Source organism: Neopsephotus bourkii, unplaced genomic scaffold (genome assembly GCF_033783945.1).
Source record: "Neopsephotus bourkii isolate Nb327-2 ecotype Australia unplaced genomic scaffold, CSIRO-AGI_Nbou_v1 NB_740, whole genome shotgun sequence".
Lineage (NCBI taxonomy): Eukaryota > Metazoa > Chordata > Aves > Psittaciformes > Psittacidae > Neopsephotus > Neopsephotus bourkii.
Window position 1 is genome coordinate 2,750,668 of NW_026901238.1, and position 25,174 is coordinate 2,775,841.

Consider the following 25,174-nt stretch of genomic DNA (forward strand, 5'->3'; position numbering starts at 1 on the left):
CACCTGCAACTGGGACAGCCCGACAGACTTCAGTTGTGTAGAGGGACACTGGAAGTGGCTGTGGAGCAGTCAGCGCCTGCATTTGCCAGTGCAGTTCTGTCTGTCAGGAGCTCCAGGAGGTGACAGGGGAACAAGGAGCAGGCTGTGCGCTGCTGTGGGGAAGGAGAACGATTGCAATCAATCATGTTTAAGCTGTCCTCAAAAAAAAAAAAAAAAAAATTAAAACCTTTGACTTGTAGAAAAAAGTAATTGCTGTCCTGTAATTTCTGCGCTCGGTTCTTGTGTAGGCTTGAGCTGTTTTAAGTGTTCAGGGTGTTGCAGACTGTCAGACAAGCTGCAGCACCCTGCACAAGTCTGTTTCACACCTTACAGGGGGGTGCCAATACAGCACACAGGCTTTATGCTGACCTTCCAGCTCCAGCTCTTCTTCCCCACCTCTCCCCTACTTCCCCAGGGGTGGTAATGGCACAGCAGTTGGGCTGTGCCAGTGGGAAAAGGGGCTCTGGGACTGCTCCCAGCACCCACCGCATGTCGGCACCAGTGGCATGTTTTGGGTAAAATAAAAAGCATGTCACACTGAAACTGTCCTACTCCCACTAGAACCTCCAGTCACCCATAGAGGAAAGTAGTGGGTATGAGGAAGAAACTGAACAGCACCAAGCTTTGCTGCAGCAAACTGGCAGACTCCTTGAGATGGAGTGCTCAGCTCCAGCACTCGATGCATCAGAGAACCAACAGCGTGAGATCCCATCACTGACCAAATGACAGCAATTTATTTGCATGGTTTTATGCTATTTGTATCGAGAGTCCATCCACTGCAATGCAGGAACTGGTCCTCATCTGCCCGCTACACCACAGGAGCTAAACTCAGTCCAGTCAATGGCAGTCCGGGTAGGTCTGTGTCCGTCTGTCCCACCTGCAGGTGATGAGATTCTGACTGCACAGCAGTGGCATTTAGTAGTGAGAAACCCAAGTAAAGAATCACTTCTTCTTCTTGTTCAGGAGATGCGGTGCAGACACTTTCACTTTACCAGGAATATTCCTTGACAAATCGGTATCCTACAAAACATTAAACATGAGAAATTGCACACAGCAGCAAAGCATTTATGGACATCTCCCTCAGCCCCAGTGGACTTCCAAGGTGGCTTGTGGGAGCTGATGGACCTGTTCTTGTCAGCCTTCACCCAATGAAAATACAGCTAATGTCAGACTGCTGCTTTCTCATCACATTTTAGTGATGAAAGACAACAGTTTTATGTGCAGCTTCCATCCATCAGCTCCATTGGGAGAGGCTGGCTGGGTTGGCAGTTCCCTGGGCAGGACCTGTTCACGTCAAGGTCATTAAACATTTAATTGTGGTTTTCTACCAAAGCACCATGAAAAATGGACATGAAGTCTTGCTGCTGTTCAAGGTTTCCAATGAGTGAATGGTTACAGGGCAGCAAACAGCTGTAAAGAGTGCTCTAGGCTGCCTGATCCACAGGGATCGCTGATGTGAAGTGAGAAATAAACACCCGAGGACCACGGTGCAAGCAACCAGCCAAGCCCTAGGAGGAGAGCATGGCCAGGAGCCAGCCCTCTCTCCAGTGGCACGCATGGGAGCACTGCACACAGATGGCCAAGTTTGAGAAGGAACTGGAGTGGAACAGAACCTCACTGGGGGAGTGAAGATCTTCCTGAGCAGAGCAATGCCATGTTTACTTGGCCCATGGTAAGCATCTTCTGGGGGAGAGGGGCAGGCAAAAGCCCCTGGTGAGTGGCACAGCCAGACACTGCTTCCAACCATGCCCAGCTGAACTCCCAGCATGAGCACCTGCCCCTCCAACACACTACCACAGGAGTGGGAATTTCCCCTCCCAGAACTAGAGGCCTTCATGGAAGATGATGCTGTTACCAGCTGTATTATTTTAGATTAAGAGCAACACAATAAAGAAACTTAATGCCCAATGATAGAGGTGAGGCTCAAATTCTACTGATCCTTCCCAGGCAAAGCAGTGCATCTTCCCCTGCAGTAATGAGAAACACAATGCTGCTAAAAAAAAAAACAAAAACCAACCACCCAAAACAATAGAACACTTGGGTTTGGAAGGATTTACCCCCAGAACAGTACTGGTTGACATTTTGCTGCTGCTGCTATATTTGTATACAGAAACTATGTAGAAAAACTTGTCACCTTTACACTGCGGAACAGGTCTTTTTCTCTTGCACTAGCTTCTTTGGATTGCATAAAGTTATGCAAGGCAATCTTTGCAGCTGTAAAAGCACAGGAAAGATTTAAACAGTATGTTAAAACATGCTGGCTTCAATAGGTGAAGCACTGAGGATTCCAGTGCTTTAATACAGTACCTTTTCCCTTCTTTTGGGTGCCTGGAGTGAGCTTGACTTTATACCTTTCAAAAGAAAAGGTTTCTCTCAGTAGCATGTTGGCTCCCCTCAGCCGAACCCTTGCCCCAGGAAGTGCCAGGACTTACTTGTAGCTCGTCATTGCCGTGTAGGGAGCACAGATGGGAACAGCGAAGAGCAGGATATCCTCAGGGTGCGGCTGGCCAGTGAGGGAATCCAGCAGCGCCTCACCCTCCTGCACAGGCAGAGGAGCTTTGCTGTGAGACCAGACAGCACCTCTCCAGCCCCTCACTCCCGTATTGACAATGAGCAGAGGCTGGAGGGTCTCCCCTCCCACCTGACCCACAGCAGCAGCTGCCCTCCTACAGGTAGCACATGTCAGTTCTCATGACAGCATTACCAACATGCACTATTAATCACTCACTTTGCTGGCCTTGAGTTACCAAGCCACAATTTATTATTGACCATCTTTGATACAATAAAATTGTATCATTTGAAACAGGATGGAACTCGGTTTTAAATGATCCAAATAGGAACCCCGAGTGTTGTTACATCTTCACAGTGTCGCCAAGAACTTCCCCCTACAGAATCACAGAATAGGTCGGAAGAGACCTTAAAAATCATCTAGTTTCAACCCCCTACCATGGACAGGGACACCTTCCACTAGACCAGGTTGCTCAAAGCCCCATCCAACCATTGTCTTCCTTCATTAATTAATTTAAAGAACCAGACTTATTTCCATCCTTGGGCAACACCCACAGCCTGTAATTATAGAAAGATCTGGAGCAATTCTGAATGTAAATCAGCTTCTAAAGAACAACTTGCTTGGCATTGTGCTGTGCCATCCTTCAGCCTAGAGCAAATACGTCCTGAGGCAAAGACAAGGGACAAACTTCAGTTTAGCCAGCCCCTAGTTTCTAAAGGGAAAGTATGTGGTAAGCAGGGTAGGAAGACAAAAAAGGTTACTTTTTACTTTTCTTAAATACAAGGAAGCTGGGTTCAGAGCATCGTGGGCACAAAGAGGACTTCAAACCAGAGCTGTGCCCCTCTGAAGGGCTCACATGGGCCAGCCCCAGCCTGCACCCTCTGCTCCTGCTCACAGACAGCTGTGTGGGCAACATGTCCCTCCACCTTCTGACAGGAATAAACCCTTTTCAGCACTTACTGGAGCTTCGAAGACAAGCATTTACCTCAACTCCTGCCTGATCCTGCTCTTGCTCCTCCTGTACAGAAACAAAGGATCAGAGCTGAAATGAACATGACTGCTTTTCTTTCTCCCAGCCCCTAGAGAAAGTGAATTCTTTTATCAGCACTACACAGAAGGCCACGTTCTCACCCCAAAGAGAATTTAATATCCTTTAAACCAAAGGCAAGAAGAGCATTTTTATGTTTCTTTTGAAACCCTGATTTGCTTGGCACAGACCAAGCTGGGAGGAGAGAGATGGGCTGTGGTTCAGATAGCAACTCAGAAGGACAGGTCTGCAGAGTCCTCGGTTACGTTTCAGCTGCACCGAGGAGGAAGTATTGACTTAACTGGATCTTGGCAGCCTGGCAAGGCTCAGTCCTCCTCCAAGACCTCGTTCTGGCTGTGCTGGGAGCACCACATGCACCTAGGCTGTTGCAGGGCACTTTTTTTTTTGATGCTTTTTGAAATGAATGGGCTCCCAGAGCCGTGGCACGAGGCACAGTGCTCTCCACAGTGCCCCAAAACCAACAAGAGCTGCTCAGCCTCCCTGCAGAAGAGAGCTACCCAGTGCCAGGAGAGTTGCAGCAGAGAGTGAGAAGGGACAGTTGAGCATGCTGCTGCTCACCTTCTCATCCTGCTGCTCCTCCAAGGCTGGGTCCTGTGACTCGTGCAGCAAAACTCCTGCTGGGACTGTCTCCTTGCCCCCTCCAGCACCATGACGAATGGCTTTGGGTTTCTGCTGCTGCTTCTTTGCTGGCTCTTCTTTTGTCTTCCCCTTTTTCCCTTTTTTCCCCTTCTCCTCCTTGTTTGACCCTGCAGACTGTGGTTACACACAGAGGTGGTCAGAGCCAGCAACCACGCCACAGGGGAAGACAGAACTCCTCTCACTCACCCCCAGCAGCTTCATGATGAGTTCCCTGTCCTCCTCATCCTGGTCCTTATACTTCTCCTTCATCTTCTTCATTTTACTCTGCAGAAGAAAACACAACAACAGCTTCGGAAACAATTACTTTTGCAGTTTTGCATCCATGGGCAAACACACAGATTCTGGTCTCCTGAACCTCTTTCAGAGCTGTTCACCAGTAACCAAGAGACTGGTTTCCATGAGGAAATCAGTGTGTTCAATGCTAACAGACCAGCACCATCATCCTGAATCCACCAAGCGCACCACCAAGAGTCTAAAACTATCAGGCAGCCATGGACATCTAACAGAAATCAAACTTCTGTCCATACTTCACATGGCAATGGCAGAACCCCTGAATAAGTCAGGTCCCTGCCTACCTTCTGGCCCCTCTTGACGGGCTGAGGGGCTGGCACACCCTTATTGGTGTTGGGAACAGGGGCAGGCTGTGCTTCCATCTCTTTCTGCTTCTCTTCAGGTGGTTCCAAGTTCTCAGAGTTGTTTTGCTGCTTCTTTTTCTTCATTTCTCTAAGAAAAACAATCACTTGACACACTGCCTCTTGTGACAAGAGAGATCACTGCTATCCTGCCAGCATGACCACCCTGCTTCCCCACCACAGGGGAACCTGAGGCACACACACTGGAAATAACCCCTCCTCAGCAAAAACTCAAGTCCACCAGTACACAAGAAACTGTGCTTGCAAACAGCACTGCTGAAGGACAGGAGCAGGCACCATGCCACCGGCAGAACCCCCACTGGAAAAGCAGGACAGATAAAAGGCATGGAGCAGCCCAGATGGGGAGGTGCAAGACATACCCTGCGCCCAGGTCCTGAAGAGGGAATGGGGAGGAGGCATTCATCTCACCACAGACACGAAGAGGCTCTCACCTCCGCTCCTTGGCAGACAGATGCCTTCGCCCCTGGGACTTGCTGTCACTCTAAGAAGTGAAATGCAGTTAGAACACGCAGCGTCCAGCAGCAGTTCACACTGCTCTGACAAACATCTGAGCTGGGACCTTACCAAACTGGGTTCTTCCTCTTTGGGGATGATTTTCTGCAGGGATCTGTGGGTAGACAGAAACACAGCTCACCAACAAATGTAGAGTGGCTCAACCATGGACATATTTACCACAGTCCAGATATTGGCTAGCTTGGTTGTACCACTTTTGGCTTTCTAGTTCTTGAAAAGCCCAGCTTTGGTGCATGGGAAAGGGCAGAAACACCGCCCCTTCCATTTACAGAGCAAGTCTCCAGGTCTCTTGCCAGCCTGTCTCATGTACACACAGGCAACAAAGACAGCCTGGGCAGTGTGTGCTAAAGGAATCCCTAACATTCAGCTTCCTATGCTCACAGCCTCACTCAGCTGGGGTATTCCCTGCAGAGCTGTCCATTTCCACCCACGCAATCCCATCCCCTTACGCCCTCTAAAGCAGTGTTACTGCCAGGCACAACAGGGAAATGAGCTCATCTCGCAGCCACATGCAGAGCAGTAACTGAGCACTGGCTTGGCAGAGCAGAAACAACGCCTGACTCTGCTTCTCAGGTCTGAACAGCTCTGAAAAGAAAACAGGGGCAGCCATCTCCTGAGGAGCAAAACCAGTCTATGGTGGTTAAGGGGGGCTTACGCCAAAATAGGGAACAGCAGCAATGAAGGAGCCAGGTACTTCTGTGTGTGTACATCAGGCAGGGTCCAAAGCAAACAGCCCACAAAGAACTGTGCAGGAAAAAAGGAGGGAATGGCACAGTGTGGTAGGATTCCCGCAGAACAGGCATGATGCCCTGCACTCTGGCAGCCTGCTGTCACAAAACATGTGACAACAACTTATCTCAGTCCTTGTCCTGGCAGCATTTTTACAGTACAGGGATCCTAAGAAGTGCCCACACTGCTGATAAGTGCAACTGCTTCTTCACTTACCTTTGAGCCTGAAGATGTGACAGGTCGATTGTTGTATCTGGGTAATTTACCTCTTCCTCCTTCACTTCACTCTTTGACTCCGGATGTTCCAGTTCATCTTCAGATTCTCCCTCATCCTCTTCAGAGTCAGCCTCTGGTGCAAGAGGTGTGTCTACTCTTCCCTGGTCAAGGTCAGCAACACCCTCGTCACGATTACTCTCAGACACAGCTTCCACATCCTCTGGTGCTTCCTGACACTCTGCTTTTTCCTCTTCGTTGCTGCTGTCTCCTCCATCTGGGGCACACAGGTGAGGAAAACACCGTTCACATGAGAAATGCCAAACTGACCCATAACAATGCAGGGAACTAAATGCCAAACCCCGAATAGTCCCATCTGTCAGCAGTAGACAGCACCCCCATGCAGCCACCATACCTAATAGCTCCACATCTTCAGACACCAGTTCACTAGCACTGCTGGAAACAGTTTCCAGATCCTCATCCTGCACTTTGATCTTCCTTTCTTCCCTGTGTCTCCAAACACAGCTTTCATCCACCTAACAACAGAGGTGCCTTTACATTAATAAAGCTACAGCAATGTTCACTAGTCCATTCAGAGAACCCCTGGCTCAGCTTTATTCTTCCCCTTTGAACACTTTTTGGTATTCAAAAGGCAAGAAAACTAAACCAGCACATTTAAACCCAAATCTGACAACCTAGAAAGTACTGCTAGTGAGGAGAGAGACAGAGCTGCACAACCAGCAGACCCCCTAAATGTACACATGCCTCAGACAGAGCTGGTATAAAAACCTAGCAGAGGCGGTAAAGTTAACAGGGTCTGTTTGTTTTAAATGAATACAATGCAAACTGGGGAAAAATGGAAATGAAAGCAGAGTAATTCTCAGTGAGCAGCATTTTATGGGATTTGTCCCAGTGGGAAAGAAGTAATTGGAAACGTACTGATAAGCAAGAACCAGAAAAAAAGCCTCCTATAGCTCAAACCAAATTACAAAAGCCAGCAGGAGCTGCACAGAGAAAGCAGTACCTTAAACAAGAAACTAAAGCCCATCATCAGATATGAAGGTGGAAGAAAATTCTTTTTCCCTGAAAAACAAAGGCAGATTCTCATGAGGAGGTTTAACAGCTATGTTACATGATGTGTTTTCAACATTCATTTTTATTAGAGGCTTTAAGCTACCAAAAAACTTCAGGGTTGTGGGGTTTTTTTTCTATCTCTTGGGTGCCAACAGAACAGGAGAAACTCAAAAGCAATTTAGCCAAGAATCTCTGTCTGGGGCTCAGCTAGAAATGCTGCTGCTGCTGCCTGCTAACAGTCGAAACCTCTCAGAACAGATGGTCAGAAGAGCAGGAAACGTTGGCTGCCACAGTGATGGATCAGGGGACAGCTCAGGTGGCTACCACTGCTGGACAAGCACAGCACCTACAGACAAAAGGCCTGACATCAAATTCACACTGTTCCTCTGTGTCTCACCTCGGATCATGAAGCTTCCAGTAGTGAGGTATTCTCCTGTAGGTGCGGTTTTAGAAACCTAAAAAAATCATTATATACTTACTATAAAGAGTATTTGTCACAGCAGGCCAGCAATGTGTAATACTAGCACTGACAAAAGGTTCAAGCAAGCTGCATTTTTAACTTCTGGGAACAGCTCTGCAGGACTCTGTATCTGAGGGGTTCTTCCTGTCCTTTGTAGAGTATTTCCTAAGACATGTTTCAAGAGTAGAGACTCGTCATTAGGGATTGTAGAGACAGGACAAGGGGTATGGGTTCAAACTTAAAACAGGGGAAGTTTAGGTTAGATATAATGAAGCAGTTCTTTACTGTGAGGGTGCTGAGGCACTGGCAGGTTGCGCAGACAAGTTATGTGAATGCTTGATTGCTGGCAGGTTCAAGGCCAGGTTGGATGGAGTCTTGGGTGACATGGTTTAGTGTGTGCTGTCCCTGCCCACTGCAGGGGGGTTGGAACTAGATGATCTTAAGGTGCTTTCCAACCCTAACTATTCTATGATTCTATGGATCACACACTACTGGCACTATGATTTAGAAGCTCTGTATGAGTAACTGGGTCATTCAGGAAACAACACTAAAGGTACTGCAAGTTTCAGTTTAGTGTAATCTTTACAGCCTTACATTCGAGTTGATTGGGAGCACAGCAAGACTGCAGTTAACACACAAGAATCATAGAATCATAGACTGGTTTGGGTTGGAAGGCACCTTAAGGCTTCCAATCCTGCCACAGGCAGCGACACCTTCCACTAGACCAGGTTGCTCCAAGCCCCATCCAACCTGGCCTTGAACACTGCCAGGGATGGGGCAGCCACAGCTTCTCTGGGCAACCAGTGCCTCACCACCTTCACAGTGAAGTACTTATTCCTAACAGCTAATCTAAATCTACCCTATTTCAGTTTAAAGCCATTCCCACCCTGTCCTATCCCTACATGCCTTGTAAAAAGCCCCTCTCCAGCTTTCTTGTTGTCCCTTTTAGGTACTTAAAGGAACTAAGGTCTCCCTGGAGCCTTCTCTTCTCCAAGCTAGAAGCCCAACTGAAAAAAAAAAAAATCCCACCAAAAAAACACCTTCATTTTCAATAGAAGTCCTTCCCTTTCAATAGAAGATAGTAAGAAGCCACGCCTCCAGCATTTCCTCTGTCATGTGCATATCTTATCTGAGATTACCTCTCCACCCCTGTCCCTAAGTGTGGCAGAGCCAGGGAGAACCCACAAGGAACAGTATCAGAAGTTTCAAATGCCTCCACGCGTTCCCACCCAGAGACGCTTTGCAGTCACACACCAAATCATTCAGATGTTCTGTGCAAAGCTCATTCACAAGTGTCTTTACCTGGTTGTGGGAGACCCACCAGGCACTGGTGACAACACGAGCATCCCAGGCAGCACTGTAACACAAGGCCATCGTGCCTGCCTCCGTCAGGGTTCGTGGAGGGATCGGTTCACCTAGAAAGTAACACCCAACATATCAGTGAATCTGATCCATGTAAAACAGATGAATTCTCAAAACTTCCATCTGTGCCCCAGTCCTCTGTGAGCTTTCCAGATGCTCTGGGCAGATACAACATTGCCTGGTTAAACTTGAAGACAGTATGGACAGAGCAGAATCAGTATCAGCAGCTGCTATTCTCAGCAGTCCAAGTGGCTGAAGCCAGCTATGCTACTGCTCCTTCCTCCACTCAGATCTACAAGGAGCAGTAACTGTGCTCCTCACAACACAATGCCAGCTTCCACTGCCTCCCAGGAACAGGGCACAGGCAGGGTCTGCACAGCTTGTCTCCACTGAGATCCATCACACTGCCTTAAAACTTCTCTGCTGAGATCAGCACCTTGTCAGCACCTAGACTGCTTATGCCACCAGTGAAAGTCTCAGTAGGACTCCAGTCCCTGTGGCGAGCAAAACGTATTCACCCCACTGCCTCTGCCAGTGACCAATGCTTGTCTCTGTGAGCACACCTCCACTGCTTCTTCCCAGCAGGAGCTCAAATGAGCAACTGCAAGCAGCCAACTGCGGCTTGGAAATGGCAGCAGTCAGTGACACCTGATCTTGGAAGGACTGATGCCTCTCACATCCCAAGGGAAACATCTGCTGGAGCTGAGTACCACTGCAAGGGGGAAGGGTCACCAGGCTGGCTCACACAGGCAATACAGAGACTGCCACATCACACACAGTGCCTCCAGGCTTCTGCAAGTCCCTGCATCAGCCCCAAACAAGGTACCTGATGGGTTCTTGATGACACAGCTCGTGGCTCCATGGAGATCAGCATGCACATATATATCCCCTGGAACAGAAGCAACTCGAATCAGTCATACACTTGGCAAATACATAGATCCCCTGAGCTAAGGTGAAAGTTTCCAACATCAGTTGGAAACAGCTGTTTTGGCTACAAGGAGCAGGATGGGAAGAGGATACGGAAGTTTTTTACTCCATCCTAGCTGCCCCAGGGAGAATAAGCTCCTTTGCTCCCCAGAGGCATCTGTCCAGCCTACTCTTACCCCAGTGTTGGAAGGTCTAGCCTTCCACAGCAGACCTCAGCCCTCCATGGACACATACACAGTCTCCAGGACTTACCATCACCAAAGTCCCCTTTTATCTAAGACACAGCTTAAGAACAAAGCAGACAGACCTGCCCTATCATTCCTGTGCATTTACAAAACATGAAAGTACGACCTATATACTGTACTTAATCTGACTCACCTGGTTTAAGATACCGCTTTACAATCAGCTCATTCTGCTGTTGATCTCTTCCAGCAATGATGAGGTAATTCTCAGAACTAATGAACCACAGGAACTTCTCAAACCTGCAAAATTACATCAGTTCATAGTGTGAAAAACACCTGGAACTAACAGAATATTACAAGAGGTATTTTTTATACCAAACTGAGAAACTCCATCATAGCACCTACAACTTATAAAAGACCACTACTTATGAGCTACAAATAGTTTCCCATCCATCCATATGCCTGGGGCATAAAAACAAGGCATGGTACCTATACAATATCACTGCCAATGATATTTTGAGACCAAACAAGTACAATCACAACAAGGTCCTCCTGTTTATTTTTATAGCTCCATTATTAGACTACAAAAAGCTTTGGGATTTAGGTTTGAGGGTTTGGGGTTTTGTTTTGGGTTGGGTTTTTTGTTTTGCTTTGTTTTGGGGTCTTTTTTAATCTATTTTTAGTATTTCAGATATTAAGCTGTCAGAAAGTAACAGCTGAGTTCCCCATTTCCACTAGGCTCACATATTCCTAGCTGTGTTAAAAGCAAAACACTCAGCTAAACTATCAGTCCACTGAAAGGAAGTTTCCCAGGCAAAGGTACTAACAGGCTCAGGCCAGCACCTTCAAGAAGCAGCTGTAAGTCAACCCATGCAAAGCATAATGCTTAAAAATCACAATTAGCTGCACTGCTAAGCAAGCAAAAACTCAGCCTGTCACTGCCACTCTGAATTAGTGCACGTTCACACTACATTAGATAACAACAATGAAACTACTTGCCAATAGACCTTCCTCGCTTTCTGAATGGTGGTAACTGTCTGAACTTCCCTCAGTGTCTGTTTCGTCTTCTTCTCAGCTGATTTAAATGCCTGTTTAGACAGAAGGCACAATCATGATTTGCCAGCAAAGGAATCCCAAAATTGCTAACTGAACAGCAGAAAATATTCCTGAATATTTTCAGAGTGCAGGCTCCACAAACTGCTCTTCATTCCCTTCATGCACATTTAAGATAGCTGCCCTAGAATCTTCATAAATCCCTGCCCTGGATAACTGCCCCCTGAGATTATCAGCTTTTTGGCAGTAAGGATTTCTACTGATTTTCCACTCCTGCCTTCATTAGTACTGGTCTGTCAATATCTCCAACAAGCAGCTGTCTTCAGTGCAATGCTACTGATGGAAACCAGATGATAAGGCAGGGATCTGCAATCCTCTGTTCCATCAGCCTAAAAGCTCCATAATAAAACAATGCTGGTTGCTCTTGTTAGGGCTATTTAGTCCAGGTCAGGATTTTCCACTTATCAGTGATACAGAGTTTGCTTTTAAATATCTTATCATAGAATCAACCAGGCTGGAAAAGACCTTTAAGATCCTCAAGTCCAACCCTTAACCCAGCACTGCCAAGGCCACTGCTAACCCATGGCACTGGGGGCCTTGTCTACACAATGTGTGAACACTTCCAGGGACGGTGATTCCAGCACTGCCCTGGGCAGACTGTTCCAATGCCTGAGCACCCTTTGGGGAAGGAATTGCTCCCCATCTCCCTCTAAACCTTCTAAAAACAAAACAAAAAATACCTTTTCTGCAGCTTCTACTGTCTTCTGAGTTTTCTTAGCTGCATGTCTTTTGTGATCATAGTACCTGCAAAACACAAGTTTGTTTGTATCTCAAATCCCAGCAGATTCACTCATCTTTAGAATGTACTTCTCACCAAACTCCACATTTGCCATTAGCATTCAGTTTTGCAAAGATTTCTTGTTTTAGCCCAAATCTTTGGCTCTATCTTCACCTGAGAAAAGCAACCAGGTGAAGTAAGTCCCCTCTCAGACAAAGCACTGTGTTTCTGTGGCAGAAGCAGCCATTTAGTTCCATGGGTCATTGTGCAGAACTGTACCCAAAATTCATTTGATGTGATGTTGAGGGTGATGAGACACTGGAACATGTTGCCCAGAGTAGCTGTGGCTGCCCCATCCCTGGCAGTGTTCAAGGTCAGGCTGGAGAGGATTCTGAGCAACATGGTCTAGTGGAAGGGGTCCCTGGCCATAGCAGGAGGGATGATCTTTGAGGTCCCTTCCAACTCAAACCACTCTGTGATTCTATGATAGCTAGAGACTAGCTGCAATGCAAGAGCAAGATACTGGGCTTGGACCAAGAAAACACATGTCCTAGAGCTCAGGACAAGCTACCCATTTTCACTCCTAACTTCTATTTTTAATAAGATATACACAGAGCCCTTCCAATTATGTTATCACTAACAACTGCAAGCATAGAGAGACTTCTATTACCAAAGCACACATTTACTTAAAACCTTACTTTTTGGCATTGGCATATGCAGACAAACTGAGATCAACATCAACTAATGAAGGCTTGTTTTTCTGAGGTTTCTTCAACTGCTTGTTTTTATTCTTTTTCTTTTTTCCCTTTGGTTCTTCTGTTTCTTCTTTCTCTAAATCAGCATCCTCCTCCTCATCTTCCTCTTCAGATAACACGTATGGGTTCCTAAGAACACATTGCATCATATAATCAAGAAAACTGGTTATTTTTTACCCTTAGTGCAGTGTACTTTTCTGTTCCCTCATGAAGACTGGAAATGGTCTAAGGAACCCTTAAACCATTTCCACTGTGCAGCCTCAGGCAGGCCCCTTTACATGCAAGCCTGTTTATGTGCTGTAGTCAGCCAAAGCTTGGAGGAGAAAAGAAAACAAAAACAGAAGAGCCCGAATTTTCCAATCCAAAGAAGTCATATTTTCCAAGGCAATTTCTTCTACCAAAAGATACACATTCATGCTATCAACCTAGAGAAAAATTTAGACTTAAAATGAAGAACAGTTCTGAAGATCTACTTTCATAAAGTAAAAGAAACACAAGATATTCTATGAGTAATCATCACATGGGAAGAGAACAGTTACATTATCATATCGACTCATGGACCAGGACAGGAATGTGTTGGTTTACAACCTTGAAAAATATCTGCTCGATTGTTTTCTGAGAGATATGCTGAGCACACACTAGCTGGATTTGTATTTGCTTCTTGCCAGGACATCAAATCCTGCTCAATACAGCTGTACTAAGTCTGTGTAGCAGAAAGTGGTGAAGTAGCATAAAATAATGTTCTTCATAAAGGACGACAAATCTCCATAGTCCTCTGTACTAAGAATGAATGATTCAACACTTGGCAGACTGAGCAGTTTGGTAAGTGATCACTCCTTGCTACTAAAACAGATGAAGAAAACTGATGACGCAGTTGCCAAAACAGAACTAACACCTGAAAACAGGTTTATTCTGTACACTACCATTCCTGAAAATAATGTAACTAAAACTTTATAAATTAACTTTTCCACATTACAGCTTTCATACCAGAAGTTCTAGCTATAAGAAATCTTCACTTTTTTATCTTTAACATCCTGATACAGCATCAGAAAAGGTTTTTAGAGCCACTCCAGATACTGCCTCACTGCCAGCTCTTTCATCAGGAGTTCTGTAAGAACCTACATGAAAACCTGCAGTTCACAATCAGCTGCCATCTTGAACCATCAGCCTTTTGCCAGGCTGCCATTTGCAGTCAACAGCATCAAAAGGGGTGGGCTCAGGAATTTTTAGATCAAAGAAGAGTAGATCAGACAGAGTTAACTGCTGACTGACAGACTGTAGCTTTGGAGCTATTCTTTTTTAGGACCCCTTCCAGTGTTTTAGAATATAGTCAGACAGACTCTAAAAAAAAAAAAAAAAAAAAAGCTATTAAAGTAACCAAATTACTACTATTTTTGAAAGCAAAACCACAGTATTCCTCTCTGCTCACAGAACTACGCTCTCTTCATGCTGCTGTAAGAAAACCTGAATGATGTAAATACCAATGCACAAGCTAAATGGATACTGGTCTCCTATGCAGCTCACACTACTGGCATTTGGTACAGGTGACCTGCAAAGTACTTACCTCAGCAGCATCGTGATATGATTTGTCTGAAGCTTTAATTCTTTGATTGCACTTGCAACGGGGTCTCCCTGGGCTTGAGCTTCTTTAACAATTGTTCCGATCTCTGTCCAGTCTATCTGGTTAGCTAATGCACTGCGGACCACCTGGATGGCTCGGTCAACAATCTCCAAGTTCATTTCTATAAGTTCTCCTTTCATCTTATCGGCTTCCTTAAGGAAAAAGTTTATATGCATCAAAAGTAAAAACACACTCAGCAGTGGTTTAAAAAAAAATAAAATAGAAGTAGTAATTAATATTGAGATGAAAGCCAAGAATGGCACTGAAGCAAATGCATAGGACACCAGCCAACTTGACTCGTGCTCGCAGAGTAGCACCAGCACATTTTGGCAAGAGGTACAAAACACTCATGAAGCAGAGCACTGCTGGGCAGGCCTAGGTTCTCTGAGGGGTTACAGAGTGCTCTCCAACAATGGAAGGCTTCACTCTGGGTCTAAGGCTGACTGTAGCTATGCAGACCAGCAGGTACAACTCTTCAAGAAACACTACAGATCTCAGTTTGAAAAAAGTCTGTCTTACCTGAGCTTGCTGAAGAGCTTCTAGTCTGTGCTCATGATCCCTACGGACATTTTCAAGTTTTTTCAATGCTTGCTTTTCCTTTCAAAAAGAAGTAAGATGGAAAAATATAAATACAAGTGTCATTGCCTAATCACTGCAAGACACTTGTTAGAGCATTCTAGCACAGAATACAGCAGTATAAGAGATAAAGAGACTCCAAAATACCACTGTTAACATTATCACTTACATTCCAAGCAGAACCAACTGCTATATTACACATACTAAAATCCACTCCTTGACCACCACTAACTCAGCGTTTCCACAGTTCAAATAAGGAATGAAACCTCCCTCACCCTGGGCTACATGAAACAAACGAAGCTCAGAGCACCACTTCAGCTGCCCATTCTTGGATGAGAACATACCTGCTGCAATGCTTTCAGATCAATTTTCTGTCCCTCTAGCTTGGAGTAGAACTCATCTGCTGCCTGCAAGAGAAAATCAGTTTTAAGACTCTCAAAGTAGCACTAACTCATACCAGCAACAAGCAGGCAGAGGAGGTTCCGCTCAGGAGAGGTGGCTGTAAAACACTAGAAGAAGAGACAGATGCTAAAACAGGGTTCACTAACTTCCCCCATTTTACCTTTGCATGACATGCGTTCAGCAAGACACTCAAAGGTACATCTCACTGCAAGCCAAGAGCTATGTACAAGTGGGAAAAGAGGAAAACTGCTGTTTGACATAGTATCTCTTGAGATTATATGATTCTAATGATAGATCTGTGTGCCCTGAATTCCTGCTGCTTCGATAGGTCAGTTAAAAAAAAAAAAAAGCCAAAAAAAAAAAAAAAACAAAAACAAAAAACCCTAGAAAGCATGCTTAAGAACTCGTGGTGCCCCAGCAGCCAGACATTGTGCTTAAAACAGAAGATGAAGATTTTAGGCTGCTTAGATCATCAGTGCTGTGAAGGAGATGACAGAAATTCAGCCAAGAAGCAGGGTAGGAATGTGGAATGCAAATTCTGGAGATCAAGGTCAAGAACAACACAAAGTTAATGATTTCAGATATTAACAAGCCAACGACCAGGAAGGACAACACACAAGGAAATACTAAACAAGGTACCTGAAGCATTCAAAGTAGTAACCAGAAAATTATAAATGTGATGACTATGACAACTGTTTGCCTCCAGCAACAACTCAGCATCTGAATTCTCCATTAACAAAATGCCTGACCAGGTCTGATAGCAGACACCTTCCTTAAAGATTCAGCACACACCTCCATTCAGTGCCTTACACCATATTTCAGCTACAGGACCTACCTGAGTTAAGACAGACAACGCTGCTCAGCAGTAGCCTAAAGGCCCTGGTTTAGTCTGCTTTTTCAGCATAAAACATTTATCCATAAAATTAGTCATCTCTCCCAAGGCTTGTGTTTTCATTAACAACTTCTGCACTGTATCTTAATTACTCTTTTAGCATAAGTCAATTAAAGCACTTAAGTACAGTATCAGCAAAAGCACTGTACCTTATTGAATGAGTCAAATTCCAAGTACGGACATTTTGAATGTTGAGAAAACAAGAAAGGATGAAATTCCTCATATCTGTAAAATACACATTTGATATTATCACCTGAAAACTAATTTAATGTTATGCAGGCTAGTAGAAAAAGAAATAAATACTTCAAATATTTACGTGTAGATATCTTCTGCTGGTTTATCTGGTTCCAGACTTGGCTTTTTCTCCCTCTTCTGGATAATGTAACCCTAAAAAGACATAAATACGTCATCAGCATTTGTCTTTGAAAAAGATCCCCCTTATCTTGGTAAGGCAGCAAGTTTTAGGTGCTAACCTACTGATCAGCACAAGACAGTAAAGCACTCTAGCAAGGAGACCTTGTGGCAGAAGTAGTGTCATTGGGTAAAGCCATGACCGCTTGCTTGTCTTAACTTCTTCCAGAAAAAAAGGTGAATTTCTCTTACAAACCTCAGGACTATCTTACAAATTATTACACAAATACCCAGCTTATGTGCATAACAGTGTTACCTGCTATTAAAGCACAATTCTTACAGAACCTACATAATCCACATCCAGTGCAAGGAAGTAATTTTTATTCCCCATCACTACCTGGGGCTGAAGCTTACAGAATAAAACCTGTCACTGATAACACCAGGAACAAGCATGTGCTGAACAACATCTGCCTACCAGTTTAATTCCACAATTCCTCCACAACCAGTAACCGAGTTGCCCATTGACACCCACCTTTCCACTGAAGTTGCCAGTTACTGTCATGTATTCTTCTGCTTTCTCTAAAGCAGTAAGCACTTTTTCAACATTTTCTAAAGAAAAAGGTGGGAGAGGAATATATTAAAAAACCTGGAACAGAAAGATATTTTTATATAAACATAGCACAACAGCAAACCAGCAACATGCCAAGGCAACTGCTCTTTCAATTCCATGCCTGAAGCAACCTGTCCAGCCTAATCAAGTAGGATTCTAGCACACCTCAAAATTGAAACAGCAGATATCCTTTACCCCTGGTGCCACACTACAGCAATTACTGTTAAACAGGAGCCTCAGTATACATTTTATATCTGGAGAACTTCTAGTTTAAAAGACACAGGTACTCCTAAGACATAATTATTCAAGTTTCAGGAAAAGAAAAAAGACCACACAAATGCTAGCACTTTATAGATGTAAAACTGCAGAGGCAAAGCATAAACCGGTAGCTGTGAGAAGTTCTTTCTTTGTTACACAGCTGATTATTACAGCAACATTACGCAGTAGGAAGTAAAAAATCCTTTTGATTTATGGCAAATATAAAGCATATTTATATAAATATTATTCATATATTCATATCTATAAAAAATAAGACTACAGAAAAATCTATTCTAACTTTACTCCCCAAATCCATAATTTCCCAATAAATGTAAAGCTACTACTTCATCAACTCTTAATGTGTTTGCTACAGATAATAGAAGACTCTGATGCTACCTCTTCCAGCCAGGATTCTTGTACGTAACCAGAGTTCACCTGATGTGTAAATGGTATCTAATTATAAAACCATTTAGACTATATGAGGAGTCTGATGTTTTATTTCCAATATATGCACAATTCAAGAGTTTTAACGTGAACAAGGTTGGTCCCCAGCCTAAAAACATTAAAGCATATAAGCATATGGTCAGAACTAGAGGTTTAAGGATTATTCATCTCTTCAGAAAGAAATACTACATAGACATAAAAATTACCATATATTTAGTACAGCCTTTAGAACATTATCTCCTACATACCTTTACTTTCCATATGCTGATCTATTTTGACATAACCAGAAAATCCAGTTTCTATAAGGCAATGTTCAATGAGAGTGGCTCCATAAGCTGTTAAAAAAATTAAAAAAAAGTAAAAAAACAAAACAGGAGGCAGAGTCATAGAATCACAGAATGGTTTGGGTTGGAAAGGACCTTAAAGACCGTCCAGTCCCAGCCTCCCTCCCACAGGCAGGGACATCTTCTACTAGAGCAGGTTGCTCCAAGACCTGTCTATCCTGGCCCTGAACACTGGCAGGGATGGGACAGCCACAGCTTCTCTGCCAGTGCCTCACCATCCTCAGAGTAAAGAACTTCTTCCTAACACCTAGTCTAAATCTCCCTTCTGTCAATTTAAAGTCATTCCCACCCTGTCCTATCCCTACAGGACCTTGCAAAAAGTCCCTCTCCAACTTTCTTGTCAGCAGCTTTAGGTACTGGAAGCTGCTCTAAGGTCCCTTCCCCAGGCTCAACAAGCCCAGCTCTCTGAGCCTGTCTCCATATAAGAGATGTGCCATCTCCCTGAGCAGCTTCATGGCCTCCTCTGGACAAACAGGATCTTAAGAGTCCAAATAAGTTAACAAGACAACCACTTGAGGGAAAAAAAGCAACACAAAGAACACCAAAACAACAACAGAAAACCCAAAACAGCACAATCCCATGGGAATTAAAACCCAGGCCTATATCTGGGACACACAGTATTAGGGCTACAGTATTAACTGCCTAAGCAGAGCTGCTGGTCACCCTGATATGTAGAGGGACAGCCAAGAAACAAGGAGGAGGCATAAACTGTCAACTTGCAACCTTAAGAGAGGGGAGGCAAGCTGAGCTCTGCAGGACCTACTCTAGAGCCTGCACTGATTAACATACACCTGACTGACCCAGGAAGGGGGGGATGAAGGGCAAGGGTCAAAGCCTACTTATGAAACACAACTCATCTAAGCAACAAAGAAAACAAGCCAACTGTGAAGAACTGGAGGAGACTGAGCAATAGTGAGTGATTAGATAAAGAACTACCACACAAACTCACTGTAAAGCAATATAAAATGCTCCACGTGAGGAAGAACTATTCTACTAACACATACACCCAACTGATCGTTTATTTTTGGGAGCAAGACCTATCAACAGATGGCTCTGTGGAAACATAAGCTCAATTGTCAGTGAACACAAAAGAGTTCAGCTGTGCATTGGGAATTATTAAGAAAGGAACCGTGAACAGAACAAGGGAAATCATGCCACAGTACAAATCCATGGTGGAATTCCACTGTGAATGCTATGTACAGTTTTACTTATCCCATTTCAAAACAGAGCTATAAAAGGCACAGAAAAGGGCAACAAGGATCACTACATGCTCAGAACAGATTCTGTATATGGGAAGACTATGTAGATGATGTAGTAGGCTGGTCAGCCTAGAAATTACTAACAAAATGAGTGGTGTGGAATTGGTAAATAGGCAGTAACTGTTCACTTCGAATCCAATACTAGGGCACCAAATAAAACTGGTGAGATGAATTTCAGAACAAAAAAAGGAGATAACTTTTCATGTGACATGCAAGCAAGCGGAACTCTTCACCACAAAAAAACACTGTGGATGCCAGAAGTTCATACATGTTCAAAAAGAGATTTGGTAAATACATGGAAGGAAAATCCAACCCAAGCTATTAAATACAAAGATGCATGCTTTGCCTGGCAATCAGAGAACACCCAGATGGACACATTAAGCAACCTGAATTTACCACATCAACTGTCATTCCAGGCACTGGCGGCACTGGCATCCTCCAATCACTTCCTAACAACTTCTTTATCCTTACTTATCCCATTCGGTATCACTGAAGACAAGATGCTGGGCAAAATGCATCAAGTCAGAGTTCTAACAGAGCTGCTGCCCTCATCAGTGCAAGGCTCATCTCTTTGTGCAGTTGGCTTGGAATAAAAAAAAAAAAAACACCTACTCTGTTTTCAAAGGCTTATTTTTTTGTTGTTTTTCAAACATACATAAAAGCACTGTCATGAACAACATAAAAGAAGACTGCTTGAAATTAAAATTTTCAGCACCATCTAAACATAATGCCTATTGATCCCATTTCATTTTCTAATAAAATGCAATTACTTACGAAGATGCGGGTTAAGAACCCTCTTCAGTTGTTCCCCTTTCGATGCACTTGATATTATTTCAGTTAACCTGTGAAACATAATGCAGAGTTGCAATTTCAAATAACAATGAGTTTTAAGACTATTCTGTATTGCTTAGAAACTACATTTTCAGTTTTAAAAAAAGAAATGTAAAATGGCTCATAGTATGCGAAAAAACTCCCCGAAGACATGCTGCCTTTCACAATTCCCAGTTTATCCCAATACATACACCACTTAAAAGCAACTACCTTTCCAAGGTTGGCAGAGGTGCAGGGGCTTTTGCACTGTCCACTGGATATCGTTCCCGAACTGCAAATCTGACATCATCTGCTTCATCCGTCCGAAATCTCAGAATGTTTAAAATTGTGTATTCATGGTCTGTCAGGACAATGTTACCCTGCAAGCACACCACAGGGGACCATCAGCAAGGGCCACACTCACGTGCTTGCTTACAAAGGACATGCCTGGGGCTCTGCACTCACCCTGTCATACAACTCAATGATGAGGTGATAAGCAGCTTCATCACTTCCAAACTGGAAGTCCACAATTCTGTCTATACCCAGCTGGTTGACACTGACAAGTCTTCTGGTCTTTAAATGCTTACGGCACTGCAAATAATAGAGAAAAAGTCTGTGAGATGATGCAAACCAGTTTGTGTCACCTGCTTGTGACATTTTATACTGAAATACATTCTTAGCTATAGATCCCTCCTGTGACACTGACCACTTCTTACTTAATAAAATACCGTAAGGGTAAAAGTGCTGATCCTGATAAAAAGAGACAAGACAGCTCTTAGCAAAATAATACCCTGATATTCATAGGTAATGCAGTTGTTCCAGATTCTTAATGTTAAGCCATTTTTGCCATTAAAACCAGCTATTTGTTTAGCTCATCAAGTGAGCACATAGTTAAAATTCAAAGGTTTATTTTAGAAAGAGAACTGGGATTATCCCTGCATCCATTCATGATGTGGAAAGCCACCCTGGAGAATCTTTGCTGAGTCACTTCCATCAGGCTGCATTCAGAGAGAGTGGGCTAAGCAGACCCGTGGCAGTCAGCACCCAGGTTGTATTGCATCCCTGCAGATCTACCTGCAATAACACAGCCTAACAGCCTGCAGCAAAACCCATTAAATCCAAGCGGACCAAACAGCTGAATTCTAATAACACAGGGTGCTGCGTCCAGGGCCTAACAATTTGGATAATACAACTGGAATGACAAGGAATTTGATGGAGTAAAATTCCAAAAGGTCTGGGTCCAGCAGATTAATATTAATCTTCACAAATTTAAATTTTCATTGCTTCAGACACTGCGTGTCTGAACAACGTGACCCCCATGTCCACATTCGCTCTTCTCTTGTCTTCAGTCGCCCGCTTGATCAGGATCCACCAGGCAAATCCTTCCACTATTTTCTTCTGTCTCCAGGAACAGAACACGATTTGGTTTAAAAGGTCTTTTCCAACCTAGTTGATTCTATGATTGTATCATACTATGAACATTGCTTTCTGATATGCAGCTATCTTATTAAAAAGAAACCGTAGGTTAGTTTACCTTCATAGCAAAGCTGGATGGCATCATGTTCTTTGGCCACTCAAACTCCGTTGTGTGAATACGTATACCAGATTCAAGCAGCAGCGTGGCCTTGCAGTCTGGTCTGTTAACAAAATCAAGACTCACCAACAACCTGGCACATGAGCAGCCATCCCTCACCACCTGCTGGGTTGCACCAGGCTGAGACCAAAGCACCACAAACCAGGAGCACACTATCTACAGAAAACATTGCTACCAAAACCAGTAATGCCCATCAGTGCCACTGACTGGGAAAGGACATCCACTTTATATTTACAGGCAACCTGGCCAAGCAAAATGCTTGACAAGCAATTGACTTAAGAACTCTCCAACACAAGTGGAGGTGAGCAGCTGAGCAAGCGTCCACCTTAGGCATCGCTGGAGTCGGCAGGTTAGTGAGGTAACACAAGCCCTACCTCCCACTGGACCTGGACACAAGTATCACCTGCTAAGTGCTGCTCTTCCTTTCTCCAACTCCTTTCTTCCCTCCCCATGAAAAGAAACAATGACAGTTGTGTGTTTTTATACCAACATCTCTGGTAGTATTTCACACTTCAGATGCTATTTTCCAAGAACTTCCTGGGTAAAAATTACTGCATTTTATCAAAGAATAATAGAATTTCACTGAAAAGTAGTCACAAAAGCCACATACCTGTAAGCACAAATTACATACATATAAAAAAGCCCCCACTTCTCATCTGTACAGTAACAGCATGAAGAAATTTAAATAAGTTCTTACTTTTGAAGGCGAATAAGATACGTCTTATTGTCCACATCATAAACATTGTTTACTCTCATTCCCAATAAGCTGTCAAAAAGAAGATACATGCTTTGGAGAATACAATAACCACACAAGTGGGTGAAAATGTCCCAGAGATAATTAAAACCTAAAGAAGTGTGAGTTATGATAAATTACCAAGCTGCAGCAAAGGAAGGTTAATGGAATGAACTGGAAGCCAAGCAACCAAAAGATGAAGAAAATTGCTATTAAGGGATACAGCACAAAAAGCTAATCAAGTAAAAAACAGAAGAGCCATTGCGGCCACCCCAGCTGCAACCAGACAGTTACTGGAACTCCATCACAGGATGGAGGCCAGGCTGCAGGCTCCTGCAAGCAACCTTCTGTGGCAGGGATGCAAAATCTACTGGTTATACTGGAGCACTTTGCTCCTATGGGCTAACTTGTGCATCCCTTGGGGAGCCATTTGCCAACACAGAGCATCTGTATTCTCAGCACAGGCCTAGAAATGGCTGGGGGAAGTGGGACACCAGTCCCATCTTCATTTTGTTCAGAGTGGGGCTGAATATGTAGATTGCCCTGGATACCAGAAGAGGATCACAGCTTCTTGGGGTATGGATGTAAGCAGCATTACAGCTTCTTAGCTAGAGAGCAGATGACAGACCATAGCACTTTGCCCACGCAGAGAAGGAACACTCCACTGCTCCTGTCCGGGGGACAGGGCAATGAGGCAGGAGAGTGGGACAGACGAGCACCAGGGCTGATGGTGTCACACTTGAAGCAGAGGGACTCGGTGCTCTGCAACAGGAATGTGTGCTAGCGGCCTCTCAGCAGCATCAGTAAGGCCCTGCGGGGCCCCGTGGTGCCACAGCACACGACAAAAGAGGGGCAGCCCACCATGGAGCGACGTGTGGGACCGAGCTCCGCAGAGAAGCCATACCGGCTACGTGCGCTGCCGGTGCAGGACACCGCGGAGGAGCAGAGCAGGGATGTGCGCGGAGCCGGGCTGCTGGCGTGCAGCAGAGCCCCGGTGCCACGGCGGAGGCAGTCGGGCCAGGGACAAGCTGAGGGAAGAGAGGTGCTACCGACCGCGCCGGGCACGAGCGGGCCCCGCACCACGGGACAGCCGGGGAGGGGTGTAACCGGTACCTCTGCCGGAGCTCGGCGAGCACCGCACGGATATCGATGGTGCTGAAGCGGGACTTCATGGCGGCAGCGGCAACAGCAACAACCCCGATCACAGTACTGCCGGCCGCCTACCGCGCGCATGCGCCAACTCTGGCTACGGGTCGCGCCCCGCACCAAACCCCTCCGCTTCCTGCGCGTGCGCCGAGTAGCGGAGACGGGCGGGAGGGGGCTGCGGGCTGCGGCCGCGGTGTTCCAGCAGGAGGCGGTGTGTGGTGGGTCTGTGCGTCATGTCAGGGGCTAAAGGTGGTACCGCGGTGCTCCGGTAGGAGGCGGTGTGTGTCGGGTCCCGTGGGGTTGAAAAGGCGGTGTGTGCCGGATCCTTGTGTGCCGGCGCTCCAGCAGGAGGCGGTGTGTGCCGGTGCTCGTGTGCCGGTGCTCGTGTGCCGGTGCTCGTGTGCCGGTGCTCCAGTGCCGGTGCTCCAGTGCCGGTGCTCGTGTGCCGGTGCTCCAGCAGGAGGCTGTGCGTGCCGGATCCTTGTGTGCCGGTGCTGCAGCAGGAGGCGGTGTGTGCCGGGACCTTGTGTCCCATCAGGAGCAAAATGCGGATCTTGGGCGGTTCCTGAGGAGGGGATGCGCGTATGTCAAAAGGAACCCGCGTCTCTCTGTGTTGCCCAGGCTACGCTGCAGTGGCTATTCACAGGCGCGATCCCGCTACTGACCGGCACGGGAGCTTTGACCTGCTCCGTCTCCGACCTGGGCCGGTTCACCCCTCCTTAGTCAACCTGGTGTGCCCCAGCTCCCCGGGGCTCACCATATTGATGCCGGCCTTAGCGCGGACGCCCGCTCGGCATAGCGCACTGCAGCCCAGAACTCCTGGGCTCAAGCGATCCGGCGGGTTCAGCCTCCCGAGTAGCTGGGACTACAGGCGCGCGCCACCACGCCCGGCGCTTGTCAGAGCCGCGCTGCCTCCTCTACTGCCGCCGCAGCGCCCGGGGCAGCTCGGACCCTCTTTAGTCCCCTCTCAGTCCCTTTCCTTTTCCTCTTCTCCTTCCCTCAGCGCACACTAAGGCTGTACCAGGCTCTGAGCTGGTTGAGGAAAGGGAGCTGGCTCCGAGGCTGCTGGCACCTCCTCAGCACAACCCCTAAACATTTGTTTGTTGTTTCTTACAGATGTTGGGAGTTGTTACTGGTGCCTCACAGCGGGATGTACCTGGGGGCCAGCAGAGGATCGGGGGCATCTCTTTGATGAAGGAA

At 45.6% G+C, this 25,174-nt stretch overlaps 1 protein-coding gene across 1 annotated transcript; it reads right to left on the bottom strand.

The window, feature by feature from the left end:
• Positions 1–750: 750 nt before the first annotated feature.
• On the bottom strand, positions 751–24,023 carry NEMF (nuclear export mediator factor). The gene is made up of 33 exons (XM_061354600.1): positions 23,942–24,023; positions 22,793–22,861; positions 22,036–22,138; positions 20,967–21,092; positions 20,733–20,881; positions 20,466–20,533; positions 18,337–18,423; positions 17,309–17,385; positions 16,742–16,812; positions 16,575–16,650; positions 15,476–15,538; positions 15,075–15,152; positions 14,499–14,707; positions 12,878–13,063; positions 12,142–12,205; positions 11,348–11,436; positions 10,545–10,648; positions 10,066–10,128; positions 9,180–9,292; positions 7,815–7,872; positions 7,368–7,426; positions 6,759–6,879; positions 6,347–6,620; positions 5,453–5,495; positions 5,320–5,369; positions 4,811–4,958; positions 4,422–4,499; positions 4,155–4,349; positions 3,534–3,566; positions 2,472–2,578; positions 2,347–2,390; positions 2,174–2,253; positions 751–1,059 (listed from the first exon to the last, which is right to left on the bottom strand). Exons 1-33 carry the CDS (start codon positions 23,998–24,000, stop codon positions 982–984), a joined length of 3,222 nt encoding a protein of 1,073 aa, XP_061210584.1. The 5' UTR covers positions 24,001–24,023; the 3' UTR covers positions 751–981.
• Between the last annotated feature and the right edge of the window lie 1,151 nt (positions 24,024–25,174).

What these genes read in the sequence shown, in the direction of transcription:
- NEMF (XM_061354600.1), bottom strand. Translation starts at nt 24,000, where the DNA reads ATGAAGTCCCGCTTCAGCACCATCGATATCCGTGCGGTGCTCGCCGAG. An exon ending in GCTTTAGTTTCTTGTTTAAG is followed by an intron (nt 6,880 to 7,367) that starts GTACTGCTTTCT and finishes CTCTGTTGTTAG; the next exon opens with GTGGATGAAAGCTGTGTTTG. An exon ending in AGGATCAGGCAGGAGTTGAG is followed by an intron (nt 2,579 to 3,533) that starts GTAAATGCTTGT and finishes CTGCCTGTGCAG; the next exon opens with GAGGGTGAGGCGCTGCTGGA.